This window comes from Colletotrichum tamarilloi (assembly GCF_030869305.1).
Source record: "Colletotrichum tamarilloi strain Tom-12 chromosome Unknown Scaffold_22.1, whole genome shotgun sequence".
Taxonomy (NCBI): Eukaryota; Fungi; Ascomycota; class Sordariomycetes; order Glomerellales; family Glomerellaceae; genus Colletotrichum; species Colletotrichum tamarilloi.
The window spans coordinates 476,819-491,578 of NW_026849405.1; the positions used below are offsets into that span (position 1 = coordinate 476,819).

The 14,760-nt window shown below is 51.4% G+C and overlaps 7 protein-coding genes across 7 annotated transcripts; 3 read left to right on the forward strand and 4 right to left on the reverse strand.

The window, feature by feature from the left end:
- Positions 1 to 479: 479 nt before the first annotated feature.
- Positions 480 to 2,845, forward strand: CTAM01_07360 (fungal specific transcription factor; the record flags this gene model as incomplete). Its single annotated transcript, XM_060523383.1, has 4 exons — positions 480 to 583; positions 875 to 1,532; positions 1,586 to 1,894; positions 2,159 to 2,845. The coding sequence occupies 4 exons, from the start codon at positions 480 to 482 to the stop codon at positions 2,843 to 2,845; spliced, it is 1,758 nt and encodes a 585-aa protein (XP_060382121.1).
- Positions 2,846 to 3,026: 181 nt separating this feature from the next.
- Positions 3,027 to 3,628, reverse strand: CTAM01_07361 (uncharacterized protein; the record flags this gene model as incomplete). Its single annotated transcript, XM_060523384.1, has 2 exons — positions 3,027 to 3,540; positions 3,591 to 3,628. 2 exons carry the CDS (start codon positions 3,626 to 3,628, stop codon positions 3,027 to 3,029), a joined length of 552 nt encoding a protein of 183 aa, XP_060382122.1.
- Positions 3,629 to 5,194: 1,566 nt separating this feature from the next.
- CTAM01_07362 (Sodium:neurotransmitter symporter family protein) lies at positions 5,195 to 5,461 on the reverse strand (the record flags this gene model as incomplete). The annotated part of the gene is made up of 1 exon (XM_060523385.1): positions 5,195 to 5,461. One exon carries the CDS (start codon positions 5,459 to 5,461, stop codon positions 5,195 to 5,197), a length of 267 nt encoding a protein of 88 aa, XP_060382123.1.
- A 1,508-nt stretch (positions 5,462 to 6,969) lies between these two features.
- Positions 6,970 to 8,080, forward strand: CTAM01_07363 (aflatoxin B1 aldehyde reductase member 2; the record flags this gene model as incomplete). Its single annotated transcript, XM_060523386.1, has 3 exons — positions 6,970 to 7,020; positions 7,082 to 7,708; positions 7,775 to 8,080. 3 exons carry the CDS (start codon positions 6,970 to 6,972, stop codon positions 8,078 to 8,080), a joined length of 984 nt encoding a protein of 327 aa, XP_060382124.1.
- A 284-nt stretch (positions 8,081 to 8,364) lies between these two features.
- On the forward strand, positions 8,365 to 9,387 carry CTAM01_07364 (uncharacterized protein; the record flags this gene model as incomplete). The annotated part of the gene is made up of 4 exons (XM_060523387.1): positions 8,365 to 8,521; positions 8,552 to 8,707; positions 8,802 to 9,103; positions 9,187 to 9,387. The coding sequence occupies 4 exons, from the start codon at positions 8,365 to 8,367 to the stop codon at positions 9,385 to 9,387; spliced, it is 816 nt and encodes a 271-aa protein (XP_060382125.1).
- Positions 9,388 to 9,430: 43 nt separating this feature from the next.
- CTAM01_07365 (OPT family small oligopeptide transporter) lies at positions 9,431 to 11,929 on the reverse strand (the record flags this gene model as incomplete). The annotated part of the gene is made up of 4 exons (XM_060523388.1): positions 9,431 to 9,561; positions 9,624 to 10,582; positions 10,637 to 11,580; positions 11,636 to 11,929. The coding sequence occupies 4 exons, from the start codon at positions 11,927 to 11,929 to the stop codon at positions 9,431 to 9,433; spliced, it is 2,328 nt and encodes a 775-aa protein (XP_060382126.1).
- A 1,115-nt stretch (positions 11,930 to 13,044) lies between these two features.
- On the reverse strand, positions 13,045 to 14,338 carry CTAM01_07366 (uncharacterized protein; the record flags this gene model as incomplete). Its single annotated transcript, XM_060523389.1, has 5 exons — positions 13,045 to 13,230; positions 13,286 to 13,656; positions 13,716 to 13,925; positions 13,980 to 14,114; positions 14,185 to 14,338. 5 exons carry the CDS (start codon positions 14,336 to 14,338, stop codon positions 13,045 to 13,047), a joined length of 1,056 nt encoding a protein of 351 aa, XP_060382127.1.
- Positions 14,339 to 14,760: the final 422 nt, after the last annotated feature.

The following is a 14,760-nucleotide window of genomic DNA, read 5'->3' on the forward strand; positions in this document are numbered from 1 at the left end:
CCGGACTTGTGACGGAAATGCGAGTGAAATAGGGCGCCAGTGGTTGGTTGCTTGGTCTGAGGAGTCGGCAATATGACATGAAGCCGACTAGAGATGGTTAAGCCCCTGGACTGTTTGTGGGGTAAAGATCGTGACATAAAGCTCGGCCAAATCCACATTACGCCGATAATGTGGAGAAATCACAGTATTTTATCGGCATATTGCGCGATTTATGCCGAACTATCTCGGCTGGGCTAAAGCTTTCTCCCCCAAACGTCTAGCTGTGACAACAAAGAAACCTTTACCAAACTAGTGCTGATGACTAGGTATCACGCAGCGGTAGTATTCTAGGAATACGTCACAAGCCGCAGCAACTTTGAAAGGTGAAGGGGTATCTTCAAATATCCCTTGAGACTCTCGGTATCCCTACACGTTTCCCGAAAGCATTCAATCGGACCTCACGAGGGCAATATCCTAATCAGCCATATCGATTGACCACCATGACATCGGAAGGCGACGCGTCCAGTGCGGAGGATAGGGTCGCTTTGAGATCCGCTCCGGTATCCTCATCGGCTTCCTCCCGACCAAAGACCAAACCTACCGCGTGAGTATTACAACTTGTCGCGCCGCAAAGCTGCGGAAGGTTTCCAGATGGTTAACAACGGCGATTCCGCCATAATAGTTGCCGTAGGTGTCACTCGCGCAAAGTGAGGTGTTCCGGCGGGCAACCATGTGAGAATTGTCGCCAAGCAAGCAAGGGTGTGGAATGCACATATCCTCGGCGGAACCGCATGGTAAAAGTTAGCCAGCGGTATGTTAGAACCAGAGATATTCATACCTCGGACCCGCGATTCCAAGAGCGACTGGTGTGTCGAACTAACTCGATTTCCCATAGTTATATCGATGACCTTATTGCTGAAAACCAACGATTGAAGAGCAATAGCGGCATTGGAAGTCAATCTCGAGCAGCCAACCTGCTCCCAGATCTCGCAGTCGTTGCCCCGGTAAAAGAGACAACAGATACTAATGTAACTGCCATCCCAGCGCCATCGCTTGATGAACGACCATGGTTCTTCGACATGAATATTCCACACACGCCGATTCTCATCGGTGAGGCCTCGGACGCCGCATTCGCTACCCGCTTCCGCCAAGCAATCTCATCAGCTGAGAGTAGTCACATCCCGCGGGTGAACTATGCCACAGATGAGAGGCTGCTCGCTCTATCTGATACAGACTGCCCTTGGCCTAGTCCGGCAAGAGCACGTTTTCTCGTCGGGGTTGCCCTGAGATATGTCAGCCGTTGCTACCACATCATTCGCAAGAGCTCGATTCTGGATGCCTTGGAACAGACCCTCCAGAACCCGGCTGAAAGTGATTCGCTTCTCAAGAGTAAGCTTTGGGCGATGTTTGCTATCGGCGCCATGTACTCGACTCGATCTGCCACGTCGGAAAAGCACTTCCCCGGCATGGGCTACTTTGCACGGGCAACTCGCATCCTCCGCATCGTCAGCGAACGACCGAGGATCGATGTTGTCGAGTTGAGATTGTTGCTGGTAAGATGGCTTTGATAAATAAATGTTTTCGATCGCCTCTGAAGTTTTGACAGTCTTTCTACTCTCTTGCGCTCAACCGGCGACATACCGCCTACACTTTTGCCGGCTCCGCGACCAGGCTCGCTGTTGTCATGGGCCTTCATCTCAATGTTCCTGAGACGCAGCTCAGAGATGCAGCCGCTCGAGAGCATAGGGTCAGAGTTTGGTGGACAGCATACATCTTCGACAGGATGTGGGCAGCCAAGTTAAGCCACCCAGTAGCCGTCCAAGACATCGATATCGAGGTGGACCTGCCATCGAATCCGGTTGTCGACGATAATATAGCGGATGACTTTGCCGATGCATCATATTTTGTTGCTAGTGTAAAGCTCGCTGGCCTACTGGGAAAGGTTGTGCCATCCATCTATCGAAGAAGGCTGCAAGACACCTCCTTATCCCATAGAGTTCAAGAGGCGTTGAAGGATCTTCGTGGGTGGTCTGCAGAGCTCCCTCCACAGCTTCACATTGACTCGAAGCCTACATCGGAACGCATGCCAAAGCCCATCTCGCTACATCTCAACTTTAATCAGGCAAGCAATGAAGCGCGACTGCCAGACGGGGTGTGACAAAGCTAATTTTGATTCAAGTGCGCTATCAGCACCACCCGTCCGATTCTGCTCCATGTGCTGCGAACGCATGTCGCATCTTGGGGAACACCAGAGACCCCAGAACCACGAGTTCCGGCCACCGCCATGACTCTCGCAGAAACTTGCATACGTTGCGCTCGTCACACCTGCCGACTGCTGACAGAATGCTGGATCGACGGGTCTTTTGCAACGTTTGACTACTTCTACACGCAGTATCTCTTCTCAGCCGCCACCATCCTCGCTGCATCTAGCCTTCTGAGCGGCAAAGAGAGTCACAATGACAGAGAACAATTTGAAGAAGCAGCTCAGTTCTTGTCTCAGCTGAAAGATAATGGCAACTATGCAGCTGAGGAGTTCTGCCATCATATCGACGCTATGAAGCTTACAATGGCCGCAGCTCACGTGCGCCGTGGTGATTTCGCCGGGGCGGGAGACTCGGCGGCTTTGCTGAACGACACAACAGCGGCTTTCACGGATGCTGCAGTCAACCTCAACCAACCTTTCGCAGAGCAAAACACAACCGCTGGTATGGCGCTCAACGAGCCGTCGTTACAGGAGCTCCTGGCCCAGCCACTCCTCGACTTGCAGTTTATAGATGCGTCGATCTACAATGATGGGGCTCAGGGACTTTATTGGCCAGATTTCAGCCCGGAATCATGGACGCCTGAGACGTGGACTGCAACTTGAGTACCAACCAGATGACTACCAAGGACGCGGATATACACTTGACATGCAGAGATTGGGCAACAAGAAACAACGATTGGGGTTTCAAGCTACTAATATCATTCTACACAGAGGCTGTGGGTACTTGTTGACCCAGCCGTTTTTGGTACATCTCATCCCAGACTGGCCCATCGTCGAGTACGTATCACCAAAACTTGAATGGAATTGCTAGTCTTCCAGCCGCATTCGGCGTCGCACTAGCAGAAGCCGAAGAGCCCGAAGCACCTGATGCCGTGCTGGCTTGTGAGCCAGTAGCGGTCGTAGTCGCTTGGTTCGTCGTCGTGACCGTAACCACGTCGGTCGTCGCGGCTGTGGCAGACACGCTTACACTACCAGTGCATGCCTCCTCGCCAGAGACAATGGTGTAGCTGGTGCTGCAGCCCACCCTAGGGCAGGCACTCTTGTCGCAACCAAATGTGAAGGTCTCTGTTGCCGCTGCACTGGGGCAGCCGCATGACTGCGTCAGAGTCGACACGGTCACGCATTGCGGTGCCTCCCCGGTGCAACTAGGACACAGTGACAGCTCTGTTGCCGTAGGACACCCATCTTCCACCACGGTAGGAAGCGGCACCGGAGTAGGCAGAGGAGTCAATGAATCAGTTGGTAGGATCGAGTAAAGAAACGACTCTGAGCTTGTCTGGGCAACAATCGGTGCCGCGCTATCAATGTTAGCAATAAGTCTCTGTGCCAACGGTTGACAGATTCATACACGAAAAAGAGCGTTGCTACTTGGCTGATCACCTTCATTTTGGTTCTTCTTAACCTTGCCTATCAAAAATGGGTAAAATGTTGTATTATGATGATATCACGGACAGAAACTGAAAGTAATTTGATGAGAGAAGAAGCGAGTCCCACGGTCAGCCCAGCGCGCTCGAGCTCTTTTGAAGTCACGAGCCGGTAACACCACCGGCGATCAACTCCTCCTGACAGGACGTCCGTCATTCGTTCATAATCGTCGGTGTACAAACCACCATCCTTTTTCGGCATTGGGGTCTTGGCTTGCAGGGGTGCTATTGCGGAGAGCCCGTATCGACTGGCCACCAACCTCTTTGATTCTACCCTATTGCAGCACCCTTCAAGGAAAAACACGTATTCTCACTGCGGCCAATCCCTCTAAAGCAAGAGTCACACCAGCCGAGACTTAGTCTTTCAAGGCGCTCCTCCTTACGTTTCAGAAGTACGTGGACACATCTAGGGTGCTGATGCCAAGGACTACCAACCCGCGAATCGTTCATTGTCCTCATCACCTTCCTATAGAGGCAGGAATGCAGTGGCTCGTGCCCGCGCGGGATATGACGCAGATTTTCAATTGTACTCGCTCGTTCACCTGTGTCAATAGGTATTTACTCAATACCCAAAGGCACATGTACATGCTGGTCTTACTGGCGCTTGTCAGTGATCTTTCCCTTGGACGAGCATCTCTCAGATCTCTGATGCGTCAGGTTTCTTCGACTGCCAAATCTTTGAGCCTTAAGGGCAAACCCAGCAATGTGCAGCGGATCCATTCGGTTCTTGGCATAGAAGTTAGGGTAGGGAAAAGAGAATATGATCGCCACAATCGGCGCCGTATTATACTTGAGAACAAATCCCCAAAAAACCCGAGATCTTCCACTAACCTCCGATGGATATGATGGCATTCAGATCCTGGCGCAGTTCATTACCCTGGAATTGTGTGTGAGAAAGGGAGGGAATGCTTTGGAGGGAATAACCGAACACGGGTACGCACTGGGTAGGATGTCAGATACCAAAAGCTTTTGTAATGAATTTTCTTCAAAAAGGATTTAGCTGTGTAGCCTGGAGGGTCGGAAGAAGACACCACGGAAGAGGTTATGCCGACGATAAACATCCCCAAAGCCAACACCTGCACCGGCTTTGGAGACATCGCATGGGCGATAACGAAGCCCACCATAGTGCCTCCAGCGTAGCCAAAGATGTTGTACAAGCACCAAGTTAGAAGGCCACAAGAATCAACAACGTCGCGGTAGCGGTAGAGCCTAGTAGCACACACTTGGTAAAGAAACGTGGAAGGAGGCAATGGCTACGACGGACGACACGTAAGACCGAGAGAACTCATTGCCCCAGTCTGAATTGTAGACCAAAGTCTGCATGAGTGCAAATGCTGATCTGAGCTCGAGAATGAAGAAGGTGGGGAAAAGAGCACGCCGATAAGCCGTGTAGTCTTGGACTGCGCTACCAATTGCCGTCAAGTTTCAGGCGATGGGGTCCGCATTCTTTCTTTCGAAGAACTCATTATTCCTTCCCATCGGAGTGGGTTGCGGAAAGAGTACTGGAAGTATGTCATTATCCAGGCGATTATTGGAACATAGAAGATAATAATCGCGTAGCCGATATAGACGACGCCGAATCCGACACCCTTAGCACGCTTGTTGGCATGATGCCATGCAAGGGCGCAGCCTCCTCTGTACGCTCACCTGAAGCTGAACTCGGGAGGCAACTTGGTATGGCCAGATAGCGGAGTGGAATAAGGTACCTTAGGGAATGGAAAAATTGGAGGGCGTGATTGTTGAACACGATCGAGGGGAATCGCAAGAGGTTACCGAGACCGATTGCCCCTCCCATAGCGGCGATGATGAGAAGTATTCGAGATTCTCAAACATCACGGCCGTCTTCGCCTTTGTCGGCAGTCGGCTCGAAGAGACTGTAGAGTTTCTTCCTGAAGTTGACCATGTTTACTAGGGATGGTTTGACTTGAGCTGAAGGATGCGGAAGTGGTTTATGGATGCATCGGGGGGACACTCTCAATATGATACCCTCTTATACCCTTAGCCAAGCAGTTAAAAAGCCAGTCAGACTTCTTTGCGCGTGTAAGCATAGCCCTGTGATAGGAGACTGAATTGGTTGGGATAAGCCGACCAAGGCCCTTGGTCGTCTTGTCCAGGATTACGACCTTCCAAAATCTAACTTGGTGATAAAAAAACAAGGATATCACAGGTCACAGATATAAGTCGGGATCAGACGAGACAAAAAGGCTGGGGCGTGGTACTTTCTCGCCAGATCTTGTGAACATAGATTGGGACCCCGTCGGCTTTCCGGGTGTACGCCGACGTTCGCCCAGCTCGCCGGCGCCATCATCTATTCTTCTTGGCCAACGACAATTGCCACTGGACTTTCAAAAAGACTCAACTTCCCCACATCCTGGCAGAAACGCGTCAGGGTTGACGGCCAAGCATTTGCTGACAGCTAAAGGCCCACCATATATCGCCAATGTACATGTCCAAGATCTCTTGTTTGAGCTTCTAAATAGACTCGCGGAAGATCTGATGCTGCACCTGATCGTTCATCTGACAAGCCCCAAGACAATATCCCTATTGGTTCGGCCGAGCCCATGTTGCGGCTTCTCCTTGAAGCGTTACACGTGACAGTTATTCTAAGGTCCCGCTCAGAGTTGGGCTGTCTTGCACATCTTGAACTCGGAAGTGGCTCAAATAACAGAGAAACGGGGATAAGCCGTAGAAGAAAAGTCGCTCGGGAAAGCCGAAGTTTCCCTTCTTCAAAAATGCCGCCGTCTACATATGTAAGTGATATCGTTGTTGAGTCTTTCCTCTTAAAGCTTGCTGCTATAGCCTATTAGCAGAGGATCGTAATTGGATACGTAAACGAGCCGAAGCTACCTAAACTGATAAACCTTCTACTACTATCGTGATTTCAAGCTGATCAAGCTTAATCACTTGCAACAAGTGCGTCAAGTCCGTCGGACTCGGCATGAAACTCCGACCATCTGAAAATTCAGTTGTCAAAGCGTCACATAAGGTAGCGTATTGCCCAAGTAGGTTGTCCCGGATGCAGGGCCATAGTGTAAGCTTTGTCGTGCTGACGAATTGATGCCTGTCTTAGTAATGAGCTCATAGTTGCAGTTGCCCGAATAAGTAGGAGTAGCTCTTGGCGCATTGTCCGAAGCATCTGATCATTCTGACAACGTATTTGGACCTTGAAACCATAAAGCCAGAATGCTTTCCATCAAGACTTTTCTACCTGCTTGCTCAGTGGTATGTCAATACTAACACAAATTGTATCATCTCATATTTGCCAGCCTCTCCCCGCTTTGCCGTCAGATTCCAACGATCAGAATGTCGTCCGCCTCTAATCAGCCCGTCAACCTCGTGTTGGGCGTGGCAAACGTAAGCTGACCGACCGAGTGCGAGAGATGTGTGTTACTTTTGACAAAGCTAATGTTCACAGGTCGGAGACTCATCTGCTGATCCCATGGCACGCTACGACACACCCGACCAAGTGAACGCATTCCTGAACGTCTTCGCTCGACGCGGGTACAAGCAGCTTGATACCTCGCGCATGTACTCACCCCAGGCACCCACAAGCTCGGAGCCCAGACTCGGCGCCGCCAATGCCGGCGAGCGCTTCACCATCGACACCAAGGTCACGTCCAGGTCGCCGGGATGTCACACTAAGGACAAAATTTTGAAGGAGATTGACGAATCTCTCAAAGCGCTGAAAATCAAGCAGATCAACATTGAGTATCTACACGTGCCCGACCGAACGACACCATTCGAAGAAGCATGTGAGGCCATGAATCAGGCGATTGGGGAAGGCAAGATCAAGAAATGGGGTATCTCAAACTACTCCGCTGCAGAGGTTCAGCGGTTTGTCGACATCTGCCAGGAACGCGGCCTCGTCAAACCCAGTGTGTACCAGGGCCATTACAATCCGCTCGTGCGAGGCGGAGAGAACGATTTGTTTCCCGTATTGCGCAAGAATGACATCGCCTTCTACGGATACAGCCCCGCCGCAGCTGGATTTTTTGCAGGCAATCATAAGAAGGTTAAAGCGGGTGGGCGATATGATACATCGGTAAGACTTTTCTACTCGTGTCTATTAAAATACGAGAGACTGACCAAGTGTTCTGTGACATCCAAGATTCCTGTGGGTAGCATTTATGCAAAATTCTATGTCAAAGAATCCATCATGACGGCGACGGAGAAGGCGATTGATATCGCGTCTAAGCACGGAATCGGCGGCCATGCTGCGGCACTTCGGTGGACGGTATATCACAGCATCCTCAGCAAGGAATACGAAGACTCGGTAATCATTGGAGCCTCGAGCCCGGAGCAGCTGGAGACTAATCTCGACATGATCGAACAAGGACCGCTTCCAGAGGATGTGGTGTCTGCTCTCGAGGAGTTGCACGAGCAGATTGTCGACAAAATCCCGTACCACATGTAGTCTACGATGCTCTAAAGCATTGAGGTAGCTTCTTCCGGACTAGTATCAACGGCTAAGCTCAATGGAGTAGGAGTAGACCTTGGCAATGCTGACTGCATATATCAAAGCCGTCAACATCACCGCTGACAAATGGTATCGCTTATTCGAAGTTGCCTATTGAGTGTTGTACGACAGTTATATCTTGTTCTTTTTACGATAATATCGAATTGGATAAGAAGACATATCCTCGAAGCAAATGATTTCGCTGTAAAAGACTTTATTTGACATATGTTACGCTTGCCAGCATGGAGTTCATCGTCATAGTACATCCTGACCAGAGAAGGTCCGCCCGCTTGAAGAAACAGGCTCACGCTCACGCAGCACGAGTGACCCATGCACGGTTAAGGAAACGTCAGGTGGCCCGCCATGGCAATCAAGACCCGGACATCCAAGTTAAAAGTCGTGGTCGATCGATTTTATTGAGGTCTCGAGAGGAAGAACGAGTGAGCCGTCCACAACAAGACGTGGAATTACAGCATCTGGTTGAGCCTTCGATACCAAGCACAATACCTGGCGCGTTCGAGCATGAGCCGTTGGCTAGCTTTCTAAAGTCTTCCACAGCCGAAGAGAAAATGCTATTCTTTTACTGTAAGTCACGATGTACATCATCAATGTCACTTTTGAAGGCCCGGCCATGCGAAGCTATTGGCACTGCAAGGGTGTTGGAAACTAACGGTCGTAGATGGTCAAGTCATTGTCCCCAACATGGATTCGCAATGTCCTATTTTGTGCTACCTCGGCGAAAACTTCGATCACATAAGGAGGAACTGGTTGCTTTGTGGCTCTACCGATATTGACCTCTTGCAAGGGTTCTTGCTCGCAGCCAGCCGTCATTTATCCCTCTTTCATGGGGAGCAGTGGGGAAACTGGGCAGCCAAGTTCAAACTAAGGCACATAAGCGACCTGCGTCGTGCCCTGTCCTCTGACGATATATTATTGCGACGAACTGGTGTTGCGAAAGCATTGGTGTTGTCATTCGACGAGGTAGGCAAACTTCAACATAACTTCCAGTTCCCTGGTATTGTGAAGTACGTTAATTCAGTAAGGGTTCTAATTTTGCTTTGTAGATCATGCTCTGTGACATGCACATGGCCTCAAAACACGTTCGGGGTGCTATCACAATAATCAGGGATTCTGGAGGAATCGACGCGCTTGGACTGAGTGAAATTGTTCGTTGTGTTCTCTTCAGCTGCATGTTCGGCAAAGGCCTACTAGATGGACAGCCTCTGTTCGAACTGAGCCCAGCACCTCTATCTACAAGTCATTAGACTATGTTGTAACGCATGCAATTACTGTTTCTTCAAACTTGCTCTAGGACCATGTTCCGTTCGCAGGTCCAAAGTAGCCTACATCCGGCATTTGCAGCCACGGTAGGCCTTGTCCATCAGCGGTTTCACTCCATACGGTGTTTCCCCACCAATCAGGGAATTGCGCATTAGGGCCTACGTCAATGTTAGTCTTAAGTGCCTTGATAAGATCAAGTGAGCTATCTGTGCCGACTTACCGTATGTGACTGCGAAGAAGATGACGATACCACTGATGGCAAGTCCAGTGTCTAGCGCCGCGGCGAGGACGTAGTTGTACTTGCTCCACCAGGCGTAGAACTTCCGGTAGATGATCTTATTGAAGATAAGGTTGACAATGTACCATGAAGAATAGTTAATACCCGTGGCTGGAGGCACGTTGTAGGTTCCAACAAAGATGAGCGGCCAATTGATCTTGCGAATGAAGTCAGACTTTGTCTTCTTGAAGATGAAGTACGTAATCGGCGGCAGGATAAGTCCGATCCAGAAGAAGTGCAAGAGACCGGAGTAGATGGCGCCAACGGAGTATAGACGAGCGGGCCCGACGAGACCCCAGATAACCGAAGACGAGAAAACGGTGCGACCGTTGGGGCAGGAGAAGCCATTGGGTTGGTCCTCGGTGCAGATACCGTCAACATTGCCAAGCATCCAAAGCGTGACACCTGTCTGGGTCAATGCTCCAAGAATCGTTGCAAGACCTTGGGCAAAGAAGAGGGTCGTGGGCGGGATCTTGAGGTAGTGACCGAGCTTCATATCGGCCGCGAAGTACAGACCTTGACCAACGACATCCGTGCTGAGGATCTTGAAGAGGATGTTGGCAATCGGTTTGCCCTGGAACATATATCCTCCGATGAACTCGGACAGCACGTTCAGCTGGTTGGCGTCCACGTTCGTGACGCCCTGGATCATGCCGCAGGGGACCATGTAGACTGCAGGAATGATGAAGGCGAGGATGACTCCCCACCACGGGAGACCAGTGTCGTAGCCCTCTGCGGTACCGACTGCCATGCCGAAGACGACCAGTAGAATGACCATCCACCACCACCACTTGACAGTCTTGTATGACTGCATCAGGCGCGCATGGATGTCGAGTTTCAGCGTTCCCTTCATGGCATGCACGATTTCATCGAAGTGAAAGAAGTAGACATGGGAAAGAACACTATCGTGACAAAGTTAGATTAGAATTCGGTAGTCGACTTGGCTTAACACCTACCTCGTAATTGAAGCAAAAGATAGGCCGTACACAAAGGCGAACGTGGCTGGCAGATACGGGGGAGAGTACGAAGAATACTTTTGCTGATCGAATTCGTTGTTCGTGAGAACCTCCGTCACGTTGTACAGGCTGCCGAATCGATCGTAGACGTCGGCTGTGCAGAATGGCATGTACGAGGTGAACCAGGTGTTGGTGTAGTAGATCGCCGGCGTGATGATCCAGAAGAAGAACGCAAAGCCAAAGAAGACGTTCAGCGCGGCCCAGTGAGGACTGAGAAGCGGGTTCGTATTGTACGCAATCATAGACCAGTCGAAAGTCAGAGGGAAGAGGCCCATGCCAGTGACCATGCCAAAGACTTGGTTGACCGCCAGGTTGTTCGGCGCAATCCAGCAGATCCAGGTGAAGTAGCTGAGGCCCGTGAAGATGAGACCCGGGAACCAGTACCAGACGAAAGCGCATCCACCCACAATCATGAAGAACTTGATGCGGGTGATTCTCCATCCGTCAGCAATGGCGTTGGCTCGAGAGTGCAGCGAGCTGAGGAGGGCAACATTGCTGAGCACACCAGGCCAGATCATGCTGGCGGGCTTGACGAGCCACGGCATAGCGAGACCTGCGACGGCGTATCCGCTAAGCTGGCAGCACAGAACAACGAGCACGGAGAATCCTGGCGGGATGTAGAAGCCATACAGCCTGGCTGCTTGAATGAGGTTGGTCGCATCAGCTGAGCCGAAGCCAAACGAGACGTTGGACATGATTGTCACGAGAGCATGCTCCTTGATGTTGAAGTGCCGGTCGGGGTTGAAACGGCTGATGGGGAGAATCTTGGCGAGCGCGACGCCGATGGGGAATGCAATCAGTTCTGCGACGAGAGATACGATGTGAACACCGGGGGATCTCAATGAAAAGAACTGGTTCACGCCGGCGCCAAGGAAGACAAAGACCTTTGCAGTCAGTTAGCATTGAGTTCCTCTATGAGTCGGATCGCCAATTGCATACAATTCCAAGGAACCAGGCTCGGAATGTGTTGACGGGGATCGCAGTATCGTCCGTCTCCGGCACAACGGCTCTGACCTGGGGGAAAGGCGACGTATCGGCATCGTAGTCCCCCTCACCCTCCTCGTCGAGCACCCGCTGCATATCAACCTCCAACTCCGCGAGATGTCCATTTTCGAGTTCGATGTCCTGGCCGTGGAGGTTATGCGCCGTCTTGATGTTGGGCTTCTCTCCCTGCCCCAGTGACTTTTCAGGGTCCGCATACTCTGGCGGCGTATGGCTGATGTCGGTAGCCATCTTGTTAAAGGCTCGGGTTTGCGACGATGCGATGGCGGCGGAAACAAGCAAACGCCCAGGAGTGCCAAGAAAGTAGCGCCCGGCGCGGCATCGTGGCTATTATGAAGGGCGGATGCGGGTTACACTAATGTAGGTATGAAGGGCACAGAGTCGCATCGACTGAGAGGAAGCGATATGGTCCGATACGCTATGCGCCCGACGCGTACGACAATCTCCTTGACATCTTCTCCTGCTTATCATTTCGCCCCTGGTCGGTGGTCAGCCGATGATAGGATTCTTAAAAAGTGCCATTGGGGACTTTGAAAAGTTCCCCAGATTACACGTTCGTCCACTCATGTTGGCTGTTCACCCACAACCATCACGAATCGTAATGACTCTCCCATTTCCCCCAACCGCGGCTCCGGAACTGCGGCATTGGCCAATTGAGCATCTTGGCGTTATCTTGGCTCCATCTGCCGCTGCGGGGATCCGCCGGCTGCTTCTGGAAGGCGACCAGGGATTCCTTTCTTAGCGGTCGGGTCCGGCACCACGGGATGAGGGAGGCGTTCGGGAAAGCTCGATAAGTTTGCCGTACTTCCGCGGTCTCCTATTCCCGAGCGATAAGACTAGCTGTGATTAATTGACCTAGAACGCGGCCATGACGCGGTTTAAGCTCGGAAACATCTGCCCTTGGTCTACCTGAGCTCTGTTGGTTCCTGGAATGGCGGGGTCATCCTCTCAGGTGTCAATCCGTCAAGCTGTCACGCAAAATAGAGTTGTCGCCATTGGGCGCTCATGAACAATAGTGAGCGCTGCATGCTTACCCGTCGTTAGATGCTGACATCAGTCTTCGTGACCTGACTAGGGGCACTGAGTCTCCAAGCAGCAGGTTAAGCTTATCCTCTCTCGAGACCAGCCGTCTTGTCTGCAATCAGCTTACCTGTCCTCGAGAAAAGCCAAGTGTAACAAAGTGCCTTTGAGTGGAAAAGCCCCTTGCTGCCAACTTACCTTAGCCATTGATGTTTGTTCTAGTTGATATCGCGAATAGTAGATAACCATTAGTCGGGATGTCCTCACTTGCATCGTTTGCGCAATTGGCTGTGTGCATAGGAACTGCAACAGATTGACTCAAGGCCTCAGAGTTGATACACCAACTTCTCGCCGGAGATTACCCCATCCCGATACACTTGGAATCCTTTGTCTACACCATCAAGACCCCCAGAGATGGCCTTCGGCTTGTTGGGCTTCAACTTCCCGGCCTCTACCCATCCCGGGAGCTTTTCATAAAACTCGGTGCCGAGTTTGTGGTCCTCCTCGCTAGCCTAAGCCCCAGTCAGTGACCACTCTACCAGGAGTCCTGCAACGACTGTAACTTACCGGCCATCTAAACTGAGCATACTGATGATCCTTTAAGAACGCAGTCCAGACCAAGACGTCGGTCACAGTCGTCTGCTTCGAAACATTTTCAGTGTTGGCCTTCCCCGGGCGCACGGTGCAGAGCCGCCCGCCGCTCTCATCGATGGCTTGGGATGCCTGGCCGGAGGAGGACGTGTTGCCGATGGTGTCAAAGACATATTTGAGGCCAGGCGTCGTGTTTCTGATGGACTCAATGACGTCGCCATCGCGGTAGCTGAAGACATGCTTCGCGCCTAGGGACCTGACCCAATCGAAGTGATGAGGGCTGCACGTCGTGATTACTTTGAGGCCTTGCATCGCTGCTATCTGGATGGCGTACAAGCCGACGCTCGCTGGGAAGGGAATTAGCAAGGGACCGCACGTGTTCAGCGCGTGTCGTGGAGCAGCTTACAGCTACCACCCCAAATAAGGACCGCTGTCTCCGATCCGCTCTCTCGAGGAATAGCGAGGCATGCTTTGGAGAACAGGGCTAGCTCAGCCGTCATGGAAGCTAGGGGTATTGTAGCAGCCTCCTGCAGGCTTATGTTCTTGGGGACTCGGAAGCTGATGTTGTCGTCCGCGAGGGTGTACTCGCTATAGCCGCCAAGACCCTTGATTTCACCTGGCGATGTGTCAGAACTTGTTCGTAGATCTCGGCTAACCAAGGATTCCTGACCTCCCCAAATTAGGCCAGCAACAGTGTCGCCCTTGGACAGCTTGCTACACTTGTCGCCAACCGCTTCGACTGTCCCCACAAAGTCGCACCCAAGGACGGCGCCGTCACCGAATGCATTGCCGTCAAGAGATTGAACTGTGAACCAAAGTTAGGAAACGATAGTGCGTTTATCTCTTGATCGAGACTACCAACGGGTCTAACCTACCGTCGGTCGGGTTTTGTGCAATATGTGACACTTTAACGAGAGCTTGATGCGGGGCCGGTTCAGGGATCAGAACTTGCTTCCTGACCATCTTCGGCGACCCGCCGCCGCCGGCCGAAGATTCGGTCACCAGAGCTTGCATTTGTTGTCCGGCCATGTTCACTGGTATCAGAAGATATGCCCACGATGTCCCAAAGTCATGAGTCTTTCTGCGAGGATCGAATATTGACTTGAAGCACGTCAGCCTCAGCAGGCACGAATTATTGAGGCAATAGTAGTCGTCTTTTCCCTTTGCTTAATCAGCCTCCAAGCGCCGTGGAAGTTGGAGCTTGGCCCCTAAGGAAACTAAATTCCCCCTCAAAACAGTGCACTAATATTAATAATAGGGGCCCCTTCATGACGTAGCGGTGATGGGGAATATCGTCAAAGAAATACCCCCGTCTTATTACAAAAGTTGAAGGCGATGATGCTGACATGAATTGGCCAAGCACATACCACAACAAAGGAGGTATCCCGCATCTTCAATAAGAGTGTATGCATCCTACATGAGTGCGGATAAGGTCCAGCTTCATTCATGTC